This window comes from Heptranchias perlo, chromosome 9, assembly GCF_035084215.1.
Source record: "Heptranchias perlo isolate sHepPer1 chromosome 9, sHepPer1.hap1, whole genome shotgun sequence".
Lineage (NCBI taxonomy): Eukaryota > Metazoa > Chordata > Chondrichthyes > Hexanchiformes > Hexanchidae > Heptranchias > Heptranchias perlo.
Window position 1 is genome coordinate 52,110,295 of NC_090333.1, and position 16,702 is coordinate 52,126,996.

At 39.7% G+C, this 16,702-nt stretch overlaps 2 protein-coding genes across 5 annotated transcripts in view; one reads left to right on the top strand and one right to left on the bottom strand.

The window, feature by feature from the left end:
* dock7 (dedicator of cytokinesis 7) overlaps positions 1–4,059 on the top strand; it is a 170,603-nt gene extending 166,544 nt beyond the window's left edge. For all 3 annotated transcript variants that reach the window (XM_067990418.1, XM_067990415.1, XM_067990416.1), the window contains one exon: positions 3,502–4,059. In XM_067990418.1, coding sequence (XP_067846519.1) covers positions 3,502–3,544 — 43 coding nt within the window. In that variant the 3' untranslated portion in view covers positions 3,545–4,059. The remainder of the gene's footprint in view (positions 1–3,501) is intronic.
* Positions 4,060–4,824: 765 nt separating this feature from the next.
* usp1 (ubiquitin specific peptidase 1) overlaps positions 4,825–16,702 on the bottom strand; it is a 31,602-nt gene continuing 19,724 nt past the window's right edge. For both annotated transcript variants that reach the window (XM_067990420.1, XM_067990419.1), the window contains exons 5-9: positions 15,463–15,632; positions 13,004–13,764; positions 9,205–9,366; positions 8,619–8,820; positions 4,825–7,752 (exon numbers count right to left, since the gene is read on the bottom strand). In XM_067990420.1, the coding sequence (XP_067846521.1) occupies positions 6,993–7,752; positions 8,619–8,820; positions 9,205–9,366; positions 13,004–13,764; positions 15,463–15,632 (2,055 nt within the window). In that variant the 3' untranslated portion in view covers positions 4,825–6,992. The remainder of the gene's footprint in view (positions 7,753–8,618; positions 8,821–9,204; positions 9,367–13,003; positions 13,765–15,462; positions 15,633–16,702) is intronic.

Sequence of the window (16,702 nt, forward strand, 5' to 3'; positions counted from 1 at the left end):
AATGAGTTGAAGGTTTCTGCCTCTACCACCCTTTCAGGCAGTGAGTTCCAGACCCCCACCATCCTGTGGGTGAAATTTTTTTTCCTCAACTCCTCTCTAATCCTTCTACCAATTACTTTAAAGCTATGCCTCCTGGTTATTGACCTCTCTGCTAAGGGAAATAGGTCCTTCCTATCCACTGTATCTAGGACCCTCATAATTTTGTACACCTCAATTAAACCACCCCTCAGCCTCCTCTGGTAGAAAGAGAACAACCCCAGCCTATGCAATCTTTCCTCATAGCTAAAATTCTCCAGTCCTGGCAACATCCTCATAAATCTCCTCTATACCCTCTCTAGTGCAATCACATCCTTCCTGTAATGCAGTGACCAGAACTGTACATAGTACTCAAGCTGTGGCCTAACCAGTGTTTTATACAGTACCAGCATAACCTCGCTGCTCTTATATTCTATGCATCAGCTAATCATAATAAAGAAAAGTATTCCATTTGACTTCTTAACCACCTTATCTACTTGTCTGCTACCTTCAGGGATCTGTGGACATGCACTCCAAGGTCCCTCACTTCCTCCACATCTTTCAGTATCCTCCCATTTATTGTGTACTCCCTTGCCTTATTTGCCCTCCCCAAAATGCATTACCTCACACTTCTCTAGATTGAATTCCATTTGCCACTTTTCTGCCCACCTGACCAGTCCACGCAGTCTACAGCTTTCAACCACACGGCTAATTTTTGTATCACCTGCAAACTTCTTAATTGTGCTCCCTACATTTAAGTCCAAATCATTAATATATATTACAAAAAGCAAGGGACCTAGTACTGAGCCCTGTGGAGCCCCACTGGAAACAGCTTTCCACTCACAAAAACACCCATCGACCATTACCATTTGCTTCCTGCCATGGAGCCAATTTTGGATCCAACTTGCCACTCTCCCTTGGATCCCATGGGCTTGTATTTTTTTGACCAGTCTGCCACGTGGGACCTTGTCAAAAACCTTGCTAAAATCCATGTAGAATACATCAAACGCACTACCCTTATCGACCCAACTTGTTACCGCCTCAAAAAATTCAATCAAGTTAGTCGGACATGACCTTCCCTTAACAAATCCACGCTGACTGTCCTTGAATACTCTGTACCTTTCTAAGTGACGGTTTATCCTGTCCCTCAGAATTGATTCCAATAATTTGCCCACCACCAAGGTTAGACTGACTGGCCTGTACTAACTTGGTCTATTCCCTCGCTCCCCTTTTAAACCATGGTACAACATTAGCAGTCCTCCAATCCTCCGGCACCATGCCTGTATCCAGTGAGGATTGGAAAATGATGGTCAGAGCCTCCGCTATTTCCTCCCTTGCTTCTTTTAACAGACTGGGATACATTTCATCCAGGCCCTGTTAATTTATCTACTTTCAAAGATACTCTTCTTCTCACTAAGTTTATCCCATCCAATATTTCACACTCCACCTCCTTAACTACAGACAGACGCAAAGTATTCATTAAGAACCATACCAACATCTTCCGCCTCCACGCATAGGTTACCTTTTTAGTCTCGAATAGGCCCTACTCTTTCCTTATCCTCTTGCTCTTTATGTATTTATAAAACATCTTTGGGTTTTCCTTGATTTTACGTGCCAATATTTTTTCATGCCCTCTCTTTGCTTTCCTAATTTCCTTTTTAATTTCACCCCCGCACTTTTTATACTCCTCTATGCTTTTTGTAAGGAATCTTACAACACCAGGTTATAGTCCAACAGTTTTATTTGAAAATCACAAGCTTTCGGAGATTATCTCCTTCATCAGGTGAGTGAGTGAAACGTTCTCAAATCGCATATCTTATATTAGGCTGGGACATGATCACACCAATCAAAGGTATCGTTGGTGTTCAGACAGGTTAGCCACGGAAAACAGTACATCCCAGTATACTGAATACACAATGGGTCAGATTACAAAGCCAGAGAGAGAAAGAGACCCGAAAGGCAGAGAGAGAGAATGTCCAGTTGTATTAAAAACAAACGCAAAATCGTCGAGCAGAAATTGATAGCCAAGTTCCGCACCCATGAGGACGGCCTCAACCGGGATCTTGGGTTCATGTCACGCTGCACGTAACCCCACCAGCAGGAAAAAAAAGTTATCTGTTTTTAATACAACTGGACATTCTTTCTCTCTCTGGCTTTGTAATCTGACCCATTGTGTATTCAGTATACTGGGATGTACTGTTTTCCTTGGCTAACCTGTCTGAACACCAACGACACCTTTGATTGGTGTGATCGTGTCCCAGCCTAATATAAGATATGCGATTTGAGAACCTTTCACTCACTTACCTGACGAAGGAGATAATCTCTGAAAGCTTGTGATTTTCAAATAAAACTGTTGGACTATAACCTGGTGTTGTAAGATTCCTTACATTTGTCCACCCCAGTCCATCACCGGCATCTCCACATCTAAGCTTTTTGTAGTATTGAGTTCTCAGTGTCTGACATAAGCTTCCCTTTTCTGCCTTATCTTGCCCTGTATGCTCCTCGACATCCAGGGGGCTCTAGATTTGGCAGCCCCACCCTTTTTCTTTGTGGGAGCATGTTTACTATGCACCCCTTGAATGACTCCCATTGATTTACCTTCAAGTAACTGTTTCCAGTCCACTTTTGCTAAATTACTTCTTAGCTTAGTAAAATTGATCTTTCCCCAATTGAGAACTTTAACTCCTGTTCTATCTTTGTCCTTTTCCATAACTATGTTAAAACTAACTGAATTATGATCATTACCACCAAAATGCTCTCCCACTGATACCCAGCCTCATTTCCTAAAACTAAATCCAGAACTGTCCCCCCTTTTGTTAGACTTGCTACGTACTGGCTAAAAAACTTCTCCTGAATGCAATTTAAGAATTTTGCACCCTCTATACCCTTCGCACTGTTTGTGTCCCAGCTAATATTAGGGTAGTTGAAATCCCCTATTACTGCCCTACTGTTCTTGCACTTCAGAAATTTGCCTACATATTTGCTCTTCTATCTCCCTCTGACTGTTTGGGGGTCTATAGTACACTCCCAGTAGTGTGACTGCCCCTTTTTTGTTCCTTAGCTCAACCCATATGGCCTCATTTGATGATCCTTCTAACATATCATCCCTCCTCACAGCTGTAATTGTTTCTTTAACCAAAATTGCCACCTCCCCCCTCCATTTTTATCCTCATCTTGTCTGAAAACCCTGTAACCAAGAACATTGAGCTGCCATGTTTCTGTAATAGCTAAGATATCATCACTGGCACGTGTCTATCCGTGCCCTCAGCTTATCTGCCTTATTCACTATACTCCTTGCATTGAGGTATATACCTTTAAGCACTGCCAAGTCACACCCTTTAGATATATACCTCAATGCAAGGAATCACACCCTTTAGGAAAGGAAAAAACCTCAGCTTTCCATTGTTATTGGCATGAATGGATAAATGAGAAGCACAGGAAATGCAAACCGGTTGTGTGGTTAATTCATACATATTGTGTTTACAGAGATTCTTTCAGCAGATTGAGCCTTCGCAAAGTGGACATCTGAATAGTGGACTAGGCACTTATCTTTGCTTGTATGTGACGAAGGGGGTAAAAATCTATCCATTTCATCATCAGACAACAAATATGGAAATTAAAAGTATGTAAAAGAAACACAAATCCATACCTCAAGTTTTGTTAACCCCAGACATAGAAATTTTAAATACACTACATTTCTTTAAATGATGTGAAGAGGTTGAGGATAAATGGCAATGGTCATGGTACTAGTGATTATTCCAACACTCTCACGGTTAGATTTGCTTGCACGGAGTCTCAGTATTGTGCTTTTGTTAACAGTTGTAAATGCTAGTGTCAACACTAAGATTCACTAATCGGTCATGCTTACTACTATTTATCTACCATTATGTATTAAAAGTTCTTAATGTTATTTACTATTAGCTGATGTACTATTTATATCAGAAATTCGCACAAGATCCCTTTGAACAGTTTTGTTGTGATTGGCATTGATAATTTCATTTATTTTTTAAAAAAAGGTACTATTAAATATTGAAATTACTTCAATGTGGTATATTTCTTGATTTCACTCCAATTTGTTCATTTTTGTAGTTGTAAGTGCTAGATTACCGAAACTGCTTCTGCTTAACTAACAAAATCTCTCTTTTTAAGTCCATACAATCATTTGAGGCTTTAAGTGAATAGTTTCATTAAACCACTATTTGCAAAATGATCAAGATAAGAACTTCTTCAACCAAACTTAACCATTAAATAACAATGGTACAGTAAGGCTAAACATTTTTCAGCAATTTTGGTTTAATTTGTAGTAAAATGTGAAAGGATGAAACTCTCTCCTCTCCCACCTTAGTAAGTGTACCACGTACTATGCTATAGATACCAGAATTCCTCAGGTTCAAACTCTTGTGGGTTGAATTAGCTGATTTCAACTGGAGCTGCAGTGGGCATAAGGGTCACAGGCAAGTGAGAAGAAATATCAGCAATCTCCTGCAGACAAGTAACCAGTGACTTCTGTTATAAAGTGCATTCCTTTAGGAGAGATGGGAAGAAATTGGGAAACCAGTATCAGCCAAGGTTCCTGCTTGTTTTACAGTGATCCCTGCAAGAAGTGTGCATGTATGGATATTGGATCGGGCTCAGTTATGATGGCCGCTGAGTCAAAATGCCTGCTGATGCTCACCATCTGGTTCAATTAGTTGAGGTATTGAAGGGTAATTTGCATGGAACTGTATCCTACCAAGGAGTCAATGGCTTAGGAAGGGAAAAAGATATAAAAGGACTATTTGTTATAAAATATATATAGCACAGACGGTGTGGATTCACAGTTCTGTTTTATTAAAAGGAATGAATTTCCCAACTTACAGTAAAATTGGAAAAAGAAATACAAAGAGCTTGAACTCACTCCTACTGCATCCAGATTAATGTTGGTCAGCTCCTTGTGCTACATTAGGGTGCATCCTGGGCAAGCTTCAAATCAGAATGAGGTAAACTGCTCCCTGCCAATGCATACTGCAACCTGTATCCAGTCAAAAACTTGGCATGACAACACACCATTTCTCCCCTATTGAAATCCTACAAGTCACAGAAAAAAAGATTAAACTGCTGAAAGAAAAAATGCCAAATGGAAATTAAATAAAAAGTGGAAATGCACCAAATTTATGTGGTAATGGCTTATTTGTTTTTAGTCATAAACAAACTACTGCTTCAACATCTATGTAGCCCCTTTGTACTCTGTGGGAGATGGACTGCTCTATGGGTTGTTGATGCCCACACTAGAACAGTGCTCAGGCCTGGCTCAAGTCTAGCAGTGTGCGGAGGATATACCTTCTGAAAAATAAAGATGACCCAAGGCAGATAATATACACATGTATGTTTGTGCTATACAAGAGTTTCAATTCAAAAAGGTTATTAAAATTATACCCCACTGCTCTTTTATATACAACTTTTGAGATAATTACATTTAAAAATTAGAGGGGGGAATTTATAGGAGAGGTTTCCTAGATTAGCTTAGAAACTACATACTAAAAGTTATACAATTAAACTTTATACAAAATTACTTTAATGTTTTATATTTATATTACTAGTGTCTATAATACATTGCTTAAGAAAAGGAAAAGTAAACCTGTGACTATATTCCAGATTTCTTGTACATTTTGTCTGGTAGTCAAGCTTGGAGAAGCATTTCTGAAATAACCCATCTTAAAAAAAAAAGTCCCTTTCAGGGCATGACATTTATATCACCATCTGTTTGACATATAGAAAAGAAATTATAAATGAATAATCTGTTACAGGGCATCTGAATCAAGAGCAAAAAACAAAAGTAGATGTCATTAGAAACTCTCCATTAAGTTGATGTATAGTTTTATAAAGGAGGTGACTCAGCAAGAGGGCCCAAAACACAAATCTAGTGGATTGATTTACAACATCACATTTTAGTTATCCAACAACTTAGTTCGAATTTCTGCCCTGTACAGAGTTAATCTCAACCAATGTTGGGGGGGGGGGGGGGGGGGTGCAGAATAATCAGTGTTCCCACTAACAAATGCCAGGCTGTAACCGGTAGCTGATAACAGGGTCAGGCTTAGCTGTGATCTGACACTCACTGTCAAAGGTTCACACACAAATAATGACCACTTGGACAAGGTACCAAACAGCAACCACTGGCCTTGGAGTAATGGTACTGCACACTTGAGTCAACATAGTGAAGAACATTTTGCCCTGTGGCTTTTGCCTGGGTGGGGAGGGGAGAGGAGAGGAGATCAGACAGTGCTCCTACTCCTAATTACTATACAGTGATTCCTAGTGGAAACTGCATGTGTGGATGGATCAGGTCTGCCCATGCTGGATTAACCTGCTGCTACTCAGTCTAAGTGCACAAAATTATGACTGACCACCGGAGGGCAGTACCACAAGAAACCTGGGGATCTTGTCCCAGAATCAGTTAGGGAGTTTGGATTGAACTCTGTTGCAGTAGCAATAAGTTTTACTCAGTATCTGCTACATTGCAACCTTCTAAAATGCACCTGATCATATCCTTTAGATTTTACTAAGATTTGGCTGTGGGGCACTGGATAAATGTGGTGCAGTGTTTTACACGACTCAGCTATAGTGATTCTATCACCTTTGAAAGTTTAAACATCTGACGATAATGGGATGGAGAAAGACAGTTTTAAAATCTTGGCCCTGATGTAGGGAGACAAGAAATGTATATTTTGCATCCACTATTATTTACAAAAAAAGCTGCATCTTCAATGTGCCTTTGCAACAGCTGCTTTTAAATTTAGAGCCTATAATCAGCTTCATATTTAAACACAAACTTGGAGGCGTGCTTTATCACGCTGTTTTGGTAGTGCTTGATTGGTGGTTCATGCAGCTTATACTAGCAAATCACACAGAAGGTTTTAAAAAGAATACTCTATATTAAGTATGGAACAAGCAGTGAAAGAAAATATCCCACTGTGAAGTCTCTTAAGGTGCACTTTTTATGGGTTTGCCATTTTCTTGTAAAATAACAGGTACGGGGTTGATGTGCAAGAGGTTGACGGAGAAAGTGAGCTGAGAAAATCTTGCTCATCTGTAAGCTTCACCTCAGCATCATCAAATAGCATCCATTTTCCTTCATACTCCTGCAGACTACAGTAGCTTTGAGGAACCTGGTTTTCTGGAACGTTCCTCCCAGTTACAGATACTCCTTGTTGGCTGTTGCAACAACTTTGATCTTTAATGGAACGAATATGTTTTTCTCTGAAGTTAACACTGTCAGATTTCACATTATCTTTTAATCCAATTCCAGGTTTTTCAGGGTCATTCTTGTTCTTGGAGACATAGAGATCAAAACTTGATATACTTTTTTGTCCACCAAGGAGCCCAACACTTTCTGCATTCTTCTTTGAAGTTTTGCCAGTTGTTGCCGTTTGGAAGTTTCCCTTCAGTTTAATCGATATCTCACCGTCGTCATATTCTTGTGGGCAAACAGAGCTTTTTGCCTCTTCCTCACTGACTGGTTCCTGTTTTACACAGTTCAATCCAGATTCTTCTTTGTGCATCTTCTGACTGCCAAAATCTGTCATTTTCACATAGGCTGTGTAATGACCACTACTAATACTCACCCCATTGTGCATGACTACAGCAAACAGTTCATAGCAGTCATTGGCCTCTCTTGTGCTCCATTCTTCCAGTGAAAGCTGAAGAGGAGTCAGCAAGGGAGTATTCACTTTTGAGAGATTGCCATAGGGCTCCAACCTAAAAAAAATCATCATCATCAACAGAAGAGATCACAGGCAGCAAGGAAATAGTGCCACTGTGTTAACACAGTGTTTAGAAAAATACAGTTTGTTTACATTCTAAATGTGAACAATCCATGAACATTTCCATTGTTGCAGACAGGTGTGGGATAAATTACCATATTCTAGTCCTAGTAAATTGTAGCATTTCAAATAATGGACAGATTTATACACCATTTATATGAAAGTAACTTCGCTGGAAGCAGCAAATACTACGCTAATTGATTTGGTTCCCTGCCCACCACTGGTGACTTGCCATTTAGCTTGCATTTTGTCCTAGATGCTGCACCCTGCCCATACAGGCGAGCACTGCAATTTCACGTTACTGGCCTATGGACATTTCCCCTCTCCTGCTTATCCCTTACACCATCTGTGGCCAGGGGAAGACTTCTACTTCAGTCAGTCATACTCTTAAAAAAACTAAGGTACGCGAGTTATTCTCCCTCAGCTTTTCAGTGTAGAAAGGTAGAAACTAAGGTGGTAAATGTTTACGGCATGGGGGAAGGAAAGGCAGATGGATTTTAAAAAGGAAATCAGGGTCCATGGTAGTCAACTGGTGTAATGTTGAAGATCAGACTAATAGGTTTTAGTACATATACACTCTGTCTAGACCAGCTAAGTAAAATCACTCCCTATTGTCCCAAAAAGCACAATTAAACCTGACTCTTAGTATGAACTATGCTAGTTACTACTGGCACATTGAATTTTACACCACCTTATTTTAAGGTTAAGCTTTGACATGAAATTTTGTTTCTGCAGTAAATTTACTATTCTACATCACCTTCAGTTTTTTGCAGTTCCAATCCCATTAATTTTCATACTTACTCTGAGCTACACACTGCAAAGCATTTCAAGTGGATAGTCACAACTTCTGGCATCTTATCAAACAACAGGCTGCGTTCAGCTTCTGTGTAATGGTGACAGTTTTCACAGAAATATTTGTCTTCACCAACTATTCGCTCCACTGAGGCGAACTGAGATATTGCCCACTTTAGTGTTTTTATCTCCATCTTTGGTTCTGGAGATACTGGAAGAAAAGGGACAAGAAAATATCAAGTCACTCCAGCCTTCCCTCATGGATCAGCCTCATGGCTCTTCTCTGCACTGCCTCTAGAGCTTGACTGTCTCCCTCTTGTCTCGGCAACTAGAACTGGATACAGTACTCGGGTGTGGTCTCACCAGAGCACTGTGCAAATTCACTGTGAAGCCATTTTTTAAAAAACTTCCTGTGGGAGGCAGAGGAAGGATTCTCCTTCACCACTTCCCCGAGCCTTCCCTCACACCCTCACCCAAGTGCAAAATTAGAATCACACTGCTCCACTGTAAAATCCTGCATTGCTTTTACTGACCCCAAATGGAATCATTTCTCACTTGTTACTATGCCAATAAAGAAACCTATTTCATTACTTACTCTCAGAGCCATCTCCTTCCTTCGGGTCGTTTTCTTGAACAGGTACGCTGATATCCTGGAAATTTTCTCTTCTCTCAGAGTAGCACTCACATTCCAAACATCGCGTTCTCAAAACTAACTGTCCTTGGAACATTCCATCCATCAGTTCAAAGCCAGACAACTCTAAACAAACAAAAGCAGAACTGTTAAAACCACAAGTTACAGAAAGTAGACAGTGAGAGCAGCCAAGACCATTGAAATTGAAGTAGTACAATTTGTTGAAAGTGCCCCAATATTCTACATCTTACAGAAAGGGGATACCTGCACATTTACTAGGGTGTCCAAAGTTTCCTTATTTTATGCTTTGGATCTGATGGCTGAAGGTAGCATGCGAGCAGATAATTTTTGCATAACTTCCCTTACTAAAGTATCATGAATAGGGACAATGAATGGTAGGAAGCACTCAGGAGCGCTGTACAGAACATTAGCCAGCATTCCTAAACTATACAAAGATTGACAGATACAAATCTCACTTAAAAAAAAATCTACAATTATAGGATAATTAAGTAGAATACTTCCTCTTTAAGTCAAGTACAAGTCACAACTATAACCCAGCAGAAATCAGCAACTTAAGGAGAGGAAAAACTGGTGCAAACAATAGAACTAATTACAGCTTCAGATTTCATTTCATGGTGATCTAAGTATAACAAGAACATTAAATATTAGGGTTGCTCACTTTTTGTTGAGGGCCACAATCCTAATCTCTGTCACATTATCTCCATATACATATCCCAGCTAAAGTTACACTGGTGAACAGAAGTGCAGAAACACATGGTGCATCTTGTCTATAGTGGAGATAGGTAAGGGAAAGGTGGTCCATATCATGAGTATCACTACTGTACCAGTTGGAATCCAGCCATTTAACTCCATGATAAAGTATATATAATTCTCAGCCTGTTTTTGGCACTGTGATTCTGCTGAACAGACTACGTAACCAACATAAATCTGAGCTCCGACTGGTTTGCGAGTACCCTCTTCTGATTGATTGCTGCTAAACGTGTGATTAGCAACCAAACTGATGCACAATTTAGTATCAATTCACTAAGACACTGGCTGTCTTGACCTGTGGGCTCCCCTAATCGCAGTTGCAACTCCCAGACCCACTCAGATTACATCTGCCTGCTGTCCCCAAGCATTCCCTCTTTTGAACCCCTTCCTAGGTCATGAGACTCAGTTTTTTTCAAGCACATATTCCAGCAGACAGGTGCGATGCCAACTGCTGCTTACCTATAAACTGCATTTCAGGTTTTCTTGGAGCAGTTCAATGAGAGAATGATCAGGTTTTTCCACAGCCTCTCACACTAATCTCCCAACCTTCCTACAAAAACAGGCCAACCAGGTGAGAATGGGAAATGCTCCCCAGGATAGTGATGGAAGTGATCTCCTGCTCTATAATTTGACTGGTGATTCTGTGGTGGTCAAACTCTTCCAAAGGGAATTTCAGGATTACAATGACAGAAGAGCTGCAATTTCATACCTAGGGAGTCGCAACCATTTCTGCAGTTATCAGAGGATTGGAGCCTTGGGTCTCTGTGAGATGGGAGAATAAGAGACGTATAGCACTTTTAACATGTATGGGTCACAGGAGAGTGAAGCCAAAAGGACTCTACTGCATTTACCTTGTTCTTAGTCTCTGCTTTGCTGTTGGAGGTCGATTTAGAAAAATGGAGAGCTTCTTCAATTTTATTTCAATTTGACGTCACACGTGCTAATGCAGTTCGGAGTCAGTTCCAGCAACAGACGCCAAGACCCATAGAAATTGTTTTTGTACACTGGTGTCAGCTTTATAAAGATCAGCATTATAAAGAGTGAAATTAAATCTGGGAGACCCACACATCAGCAGTCAACAGCACTCACAACATAGAAGGGCTTAGAAAGAATGGAGTTGAGCAAAGTGGGAAACAGGTAAAAAGAGAAACAAAAAAATCTGAGAGTCAAAGAAACAGAAATAGCGAATGAAGTTAGTGAGCAAGAAAGACAATCCGAAGGGAAGACAAGGAGACTTCAACTTGTTCTGTAAGCAACACAAGAGATCAACTAGTTTTCTTTTAAATAAGGCTCCAAATCTTGAGTATTTCATGTATGCCTCAGAGCCAATCAGGAGTGGCCTTAACACCAGAAAGAAAAGAACTTTGTCAGGTAGGTAGTGCTGCATACCCAGCCAGATCAGGTGCCTCTGAATCAGCTCCCAAGACTAGGCTGAAGTTTCAGTCCTCGGTGTAATGAATGGAATCTCTAGATCGCACTGTCCCCCTCTTTAAGGTCCCTGAACAATTCTAGAGTGAAGGAAATGGAAGTCCCCATTAGGGAACAAAGATAAAATAACTTTCACAAAATTGGTAAGTGATTAGTGCAGATGTTTGGGGAATGACAGGCTATGTTTCTATTGCTAATAATAAAGGTGGAGAAATAATTAATAATCCTCCAGCTGACAACAGGTCGGAGAAATTATGTTCCTGGCATGAAGGGTCATATAAATTTTCAGCTAACCAAACACTAATATTAAAGTAAAAAGGCTACTCAAGTTCAGGAGTAACTTTATTACTGTAGTAATCCTAAACGACAAAAATAAACACAAACCATTTTAATTGAGAGATTTTTAGACTTACTTCTGCAGTCGTCTTTTACCACGCCTCTGTAACAAAACACTCATTCCCCCTTCCTTCTACCTGTCACCATCCATATTGCAAGTAGGAGCAACATTTTTTTTTACACATATTAATTGGTTAAATAGAAATGATCTTTGGAGCTAGCTATTAGGCAGTCCAAAGTTAGAATACTAATCTAGTGGCATCACAGATGTAACCAAGTCAATCTGACATGCTTTAGGTGTCAAAAAACAGGAATAGGACTGCCAACCAATGAATATATTCATTAGCAAACTATGGAGCAACAGCAAACTCAATTATATGAATTATCTGTGGTGTCCCAAGAATTATTATTTTTTTTTCCTTTACTGTTCTAACAATGTGGCAGTACTGTGATTTGTTCATGTCATTACAGGGAAAAGTAATTGAGTTGTTTCTATGAGTAAAAGTATGTAGTCTGCCGGACAGTTTGAGTTGTGAAAACAGGGAATAAATGGCTTAGATCTTCTATGGAAGACTCATTACAGACTCAAAGCAGTGTTGCCGTCACCAGTCATATTTCAGATATATTTTAGAGAGGCAATTTGCGTTAGAACATGATGCAACAAGAAAAAGCCAATATGGCAATTTTTCATCTTTTTCCAACTTCACATCACTACTTTAAACAAAAATCAGTATTTACTGTACTATATAGCAATATACAGAAGTCAATTCATTTACGTAAAAGATAATTCCCCAAGTTCAACTCATGGCATTTTTAGCCCAAATCATGTCTTCTGTTTCTCATTGTGGTTTTCAGATAATACCTCTCAACGTTTGCCTTATTGATTCCCTTTGTTAATTTTTAACAATTTAGTTCATCACTCTTATTTCTTAGCTTTCCCTTTCTTTCTCTTCCCCAGGCTTTTTCTTACTCACCCTTTTCTAGCTCCACAGGTATTACAACTAGACAGAACCATTGTGAATATGATTGCTCAACACTAAGAATATTTAATTGGAAATGGTGTTTGCCTGTTATGTGCTGGAATTGCAAAATTTTAGTTGAGGTGAATGAATCCTGCTTTGCAGCATCAGCTTGAACTCAAAAGAAAATGTAGATTATCTCCTCTCCTTAATCGTTCTTCTAACGTTAGCTACCATAACCTAATACTGGAACTTTTAGGTTCACTAACCTGTTTTCCTTGTGCTCTTGTCTTCAACTGCACACAAATCTCCATTTTTCTCATTGGTAGATTCTATAGCACATTGGGTGTTACAGCCTGATGCAGAACAGCAGTTCTCTGTTGAACTGTCCACATTTTCAGCTTCTGTACAGCTTGGCTGATTTTCATTTGCTTCATTATCTTTTCTTGGTCCCTTCGTACCCAAATTTGATGTTAGTTTCCCAAGACTACAGAATTTTGTAAGAATACTTGGCTGGTTCACTGTAGGTTTCAGCCATCTTAACCCAAGTCGTGTTTTCTTCTGGGCAATTGAGCGTGCAGTACCATTTTCAGATACACTCTTAACATCGATATCTGGCTCTTGTTCAATAGTGTCTCCAGAAGGTTTTCTCTTCCCTCTTGTTTGCCGTTTCTCTTCTATTTTTTTCAAATCCTTAGGCAATTTAGATTTTTTCATGGCATTGCCAGCTTGTGTATCACTTTTTCTTTTCCCATTTTTCTTTTTCTTTAGCATTTCCTCTTTCTCCAGGTCAGGCATTTCACGGTCACTTTGGACAGTGTCATTTCCAACTATCAGATTATTGGTGCAAAAAGTCTCTGTAAGCCCGTTCATTTTGTTCTCTACAGTTGTTTCAAGGTCTATAACATTTTCTTCAGCAGATGCACTTTTCTTTAACAACTGGCAAGCTTCCAGGATGTATCCCAAAATACACTGCAACACTTCCTGTGCATCATGCTGTAGATATCCATCATACATTGGATTCAGCTCTCTAAAATACAAGTGGACAGTTAACATATTATTCCATTCAAATGTCATTTCACTTTATTTGTACTGAAACACAATTCTTTATCACTTGTGTTGGTGTTAATACATTGCAAGTACAATTAAAATCTCAGTCATATGGCCTAGCTACTTGAGTACAATGGACCCTTATTGTAATGTCAGTCATGTGATCCAAATTAATAGCATTACAGAGGGATAAAGCATTACATCGAGCCAACGTCAGTGTTTCTAGAAAGATTATGGTCTTCAGTAAAGGAATAAAAGATAAGGTCCTAAAATAAGCGTGTTTTAAAAAAGCATTATTCCTAATTATCATCCCCATATTTTTAAAAATTACAATTTAAACATTAAAAATACTCAAAGCTTTTGAGAGTTGGCCAAGTAGAAGGTTTGGTGTTTTTCTTTATGCACCATCGTTGTTTTTTTGAAAATCTTCTCTCTTATGCCAGCTTGTTGGTTTGGGGCTGGGCAGGCGCCTTTGAAGATTCAGTCTTGCTGATTGTGTTTTTCTGGGCTCAGAATTCTTAGTTGACTTTCCCCCCACCCCTACACAACTTGACCAAAGAAAAGTGTTATACAGCCACTTGGTCCGGAATCGACTGAAGAAAAAAACAGCTTGGTAAGGACTTTGGGGTGGAGGTGGAGGGAACAATGGTTCTTTCCAACTCACCTGCCCTGAGTTTTTCTTGGTCTGCTTGCCTGCTCACATGCTTCCTCATCTAGCAATCCTAACGACTATTCCCATATTACCGCGCTCTCACACCCCATTCCCCAGATCACTCTCAGGTGGAGCCACCCTTCACCCCAAATCCTTGCATCCTCCTGGCTGCAGCCCCATTCTCTAGCTCAACTACCCATATTGTAGCATTTCTCAGATAACCTCTCACATTTTCCTACGTGCACTACACCTTAAAAAAGGTAAAAGATGGATAGTGAGGAGTCAGATGAGAGGAGGCTTAGAGGGAAATAAATAATGAGCAAGAATCCGACAGAATAATGCAGAAGAAGAAAAGCAAAGAATTACAGTGGGGGAAAAAAAGCAGTTAGTTATAAGAAGAGGGATATATGTTTTTGTCCATGAGAAATAGGGTTCCTATTTGTGATTGATAAGAGAATCCTTTGCTTTAAGTGCACTCGTAGGATAACAGGACAGTTTGACACTGTTTAGGTTCACAGATAAAGAATGGGCACTTTAGCAAGTAATAAATGGCTGCCACTGCCCATGGAGCTATATTACATTAAGAGCCATCACTTTCAAGAGAAGTGGCATAAGGGGGGGAAAGAAAAGCAGAAAACTACCTCGAATTTTTCAGCTAAAAATTATCTCTTTAAGGACTTTCTATCATAATAGTGGCTCGTAGTTAGCTACATGTGGTAATGTGGATTTAAGAAAATCTCTATGGTGTGAATAAATGCTCTATGATGTCCAGTTGCCCTGGCTAGGATATTGGTGTTAGGATAGTTAATGGCAGACAAATGCTTGATAATTATTGTGGAGGGGTATCCAGAGTCTGAATTTCCAGTTCACAGCTAATCATTCAATATATTTGTGTTGTTCAAAAGTGCCTTAATCAGGATTCACTAACAGCAAAACTTAATATCTGGATTCTGCCACTAAATCTTTATTTCTCCCCCTCTTCCAGGAAGTGTATCAAAAATTTCAAATATGCATTTAAAAACTTACTTCAGTGTACCCATCAGTCTCTTAGGCTGAGTAGCAAGTTCCCCCTCTGTGCAAGTCTCTGCATTCAGAAGATAGCTGGCTAGTATCTGTTCCATCGATACAATCAAGCTGTGCAAGTTGCAGATCAGCTCTAAACAGATTGGCAATTCCTCTTGACCATTTAATGCATCCTATAGTACAGAAGCATTAACAGATCAGTACTGCACTTGAAATTTTAGTTGGCTACAAGCTGTCAAATCCAGCAACTGTCAGGATATATTTGATCAGGATTAACTGCTGTTCTACACTGGTAATTTCCCTTTTTTAAAAAAAACTTGCTCACGTTATTTTGAATAAGTAAAGTCAGTATCACCTTTTTACCATCTCAGTTATGTGTCCGTAATAGTCTCTTAAGAGCGTTACTTTGTTGAAAGCCTCTATTTGTGTAGTTGCTCCTACTGCTCAGCAGGTAAAGATCCAAACAATGTGATATGGTGCTATGCCACACAGGTCAGAAAGGTACGCAGTTCAATCCTATTTGTGCTGTTGGCTGAAATCTGCCGGAGTTCTACAAATGGCCTCAGTGCTCCTCAGTTAGAGAATCATAGAATGGTTACAACACAGAAGGAGCCCATTCAGCCCATCGAGCCTGTGCCGGCTCTTTGTAAGAGCATGCCAGTTAGTCCCATTCCTCCGCTCTTTCCCCGTAGCCCTGCAAATTTTTTCCCTTCAATTATGTATCCGATTCTTTTTTGAAAGCCATGATTGAATCTGCATCCCCCACCCTTTCAGGCAATGCATTCCAGATCATAACTACTCGCTGCGTAAAGAAGTTTTTCCTCCCGTCACCTTTGGTTCTTTTGCCAATCACCTTAAATCCGTGTCCTCTGATTCTCGACCCTTCCGCCAATGGAAACAGCTTCTCTTTATTTACTTTATCTAAACCAGTCATGATTTTGAACACTTCTACCAAATCTCCTCTCAACCTTCTCTGCTCTAAGGAGAACAACCCCAGCTTCTCCAGTCTTTCAGTTAGAGAGAAAAAAAAGAGAAAAAAATCAACCAAGTTTTCTCCTCTTGACCACGATCCAGTGACTTGCTGAAAATTGCATGATGAAGAAGAGTTCAGCTCTGCTGTAATGCCTTCCATGCTCAAATAGCAAGATGACACATGAAGAACAGCCATTTGAGTGAAATACCAGAAGGCTGTCCGTGCCAATGGAACCCATAAATCATTGTTTTGAGCATAAAATACAGGGAA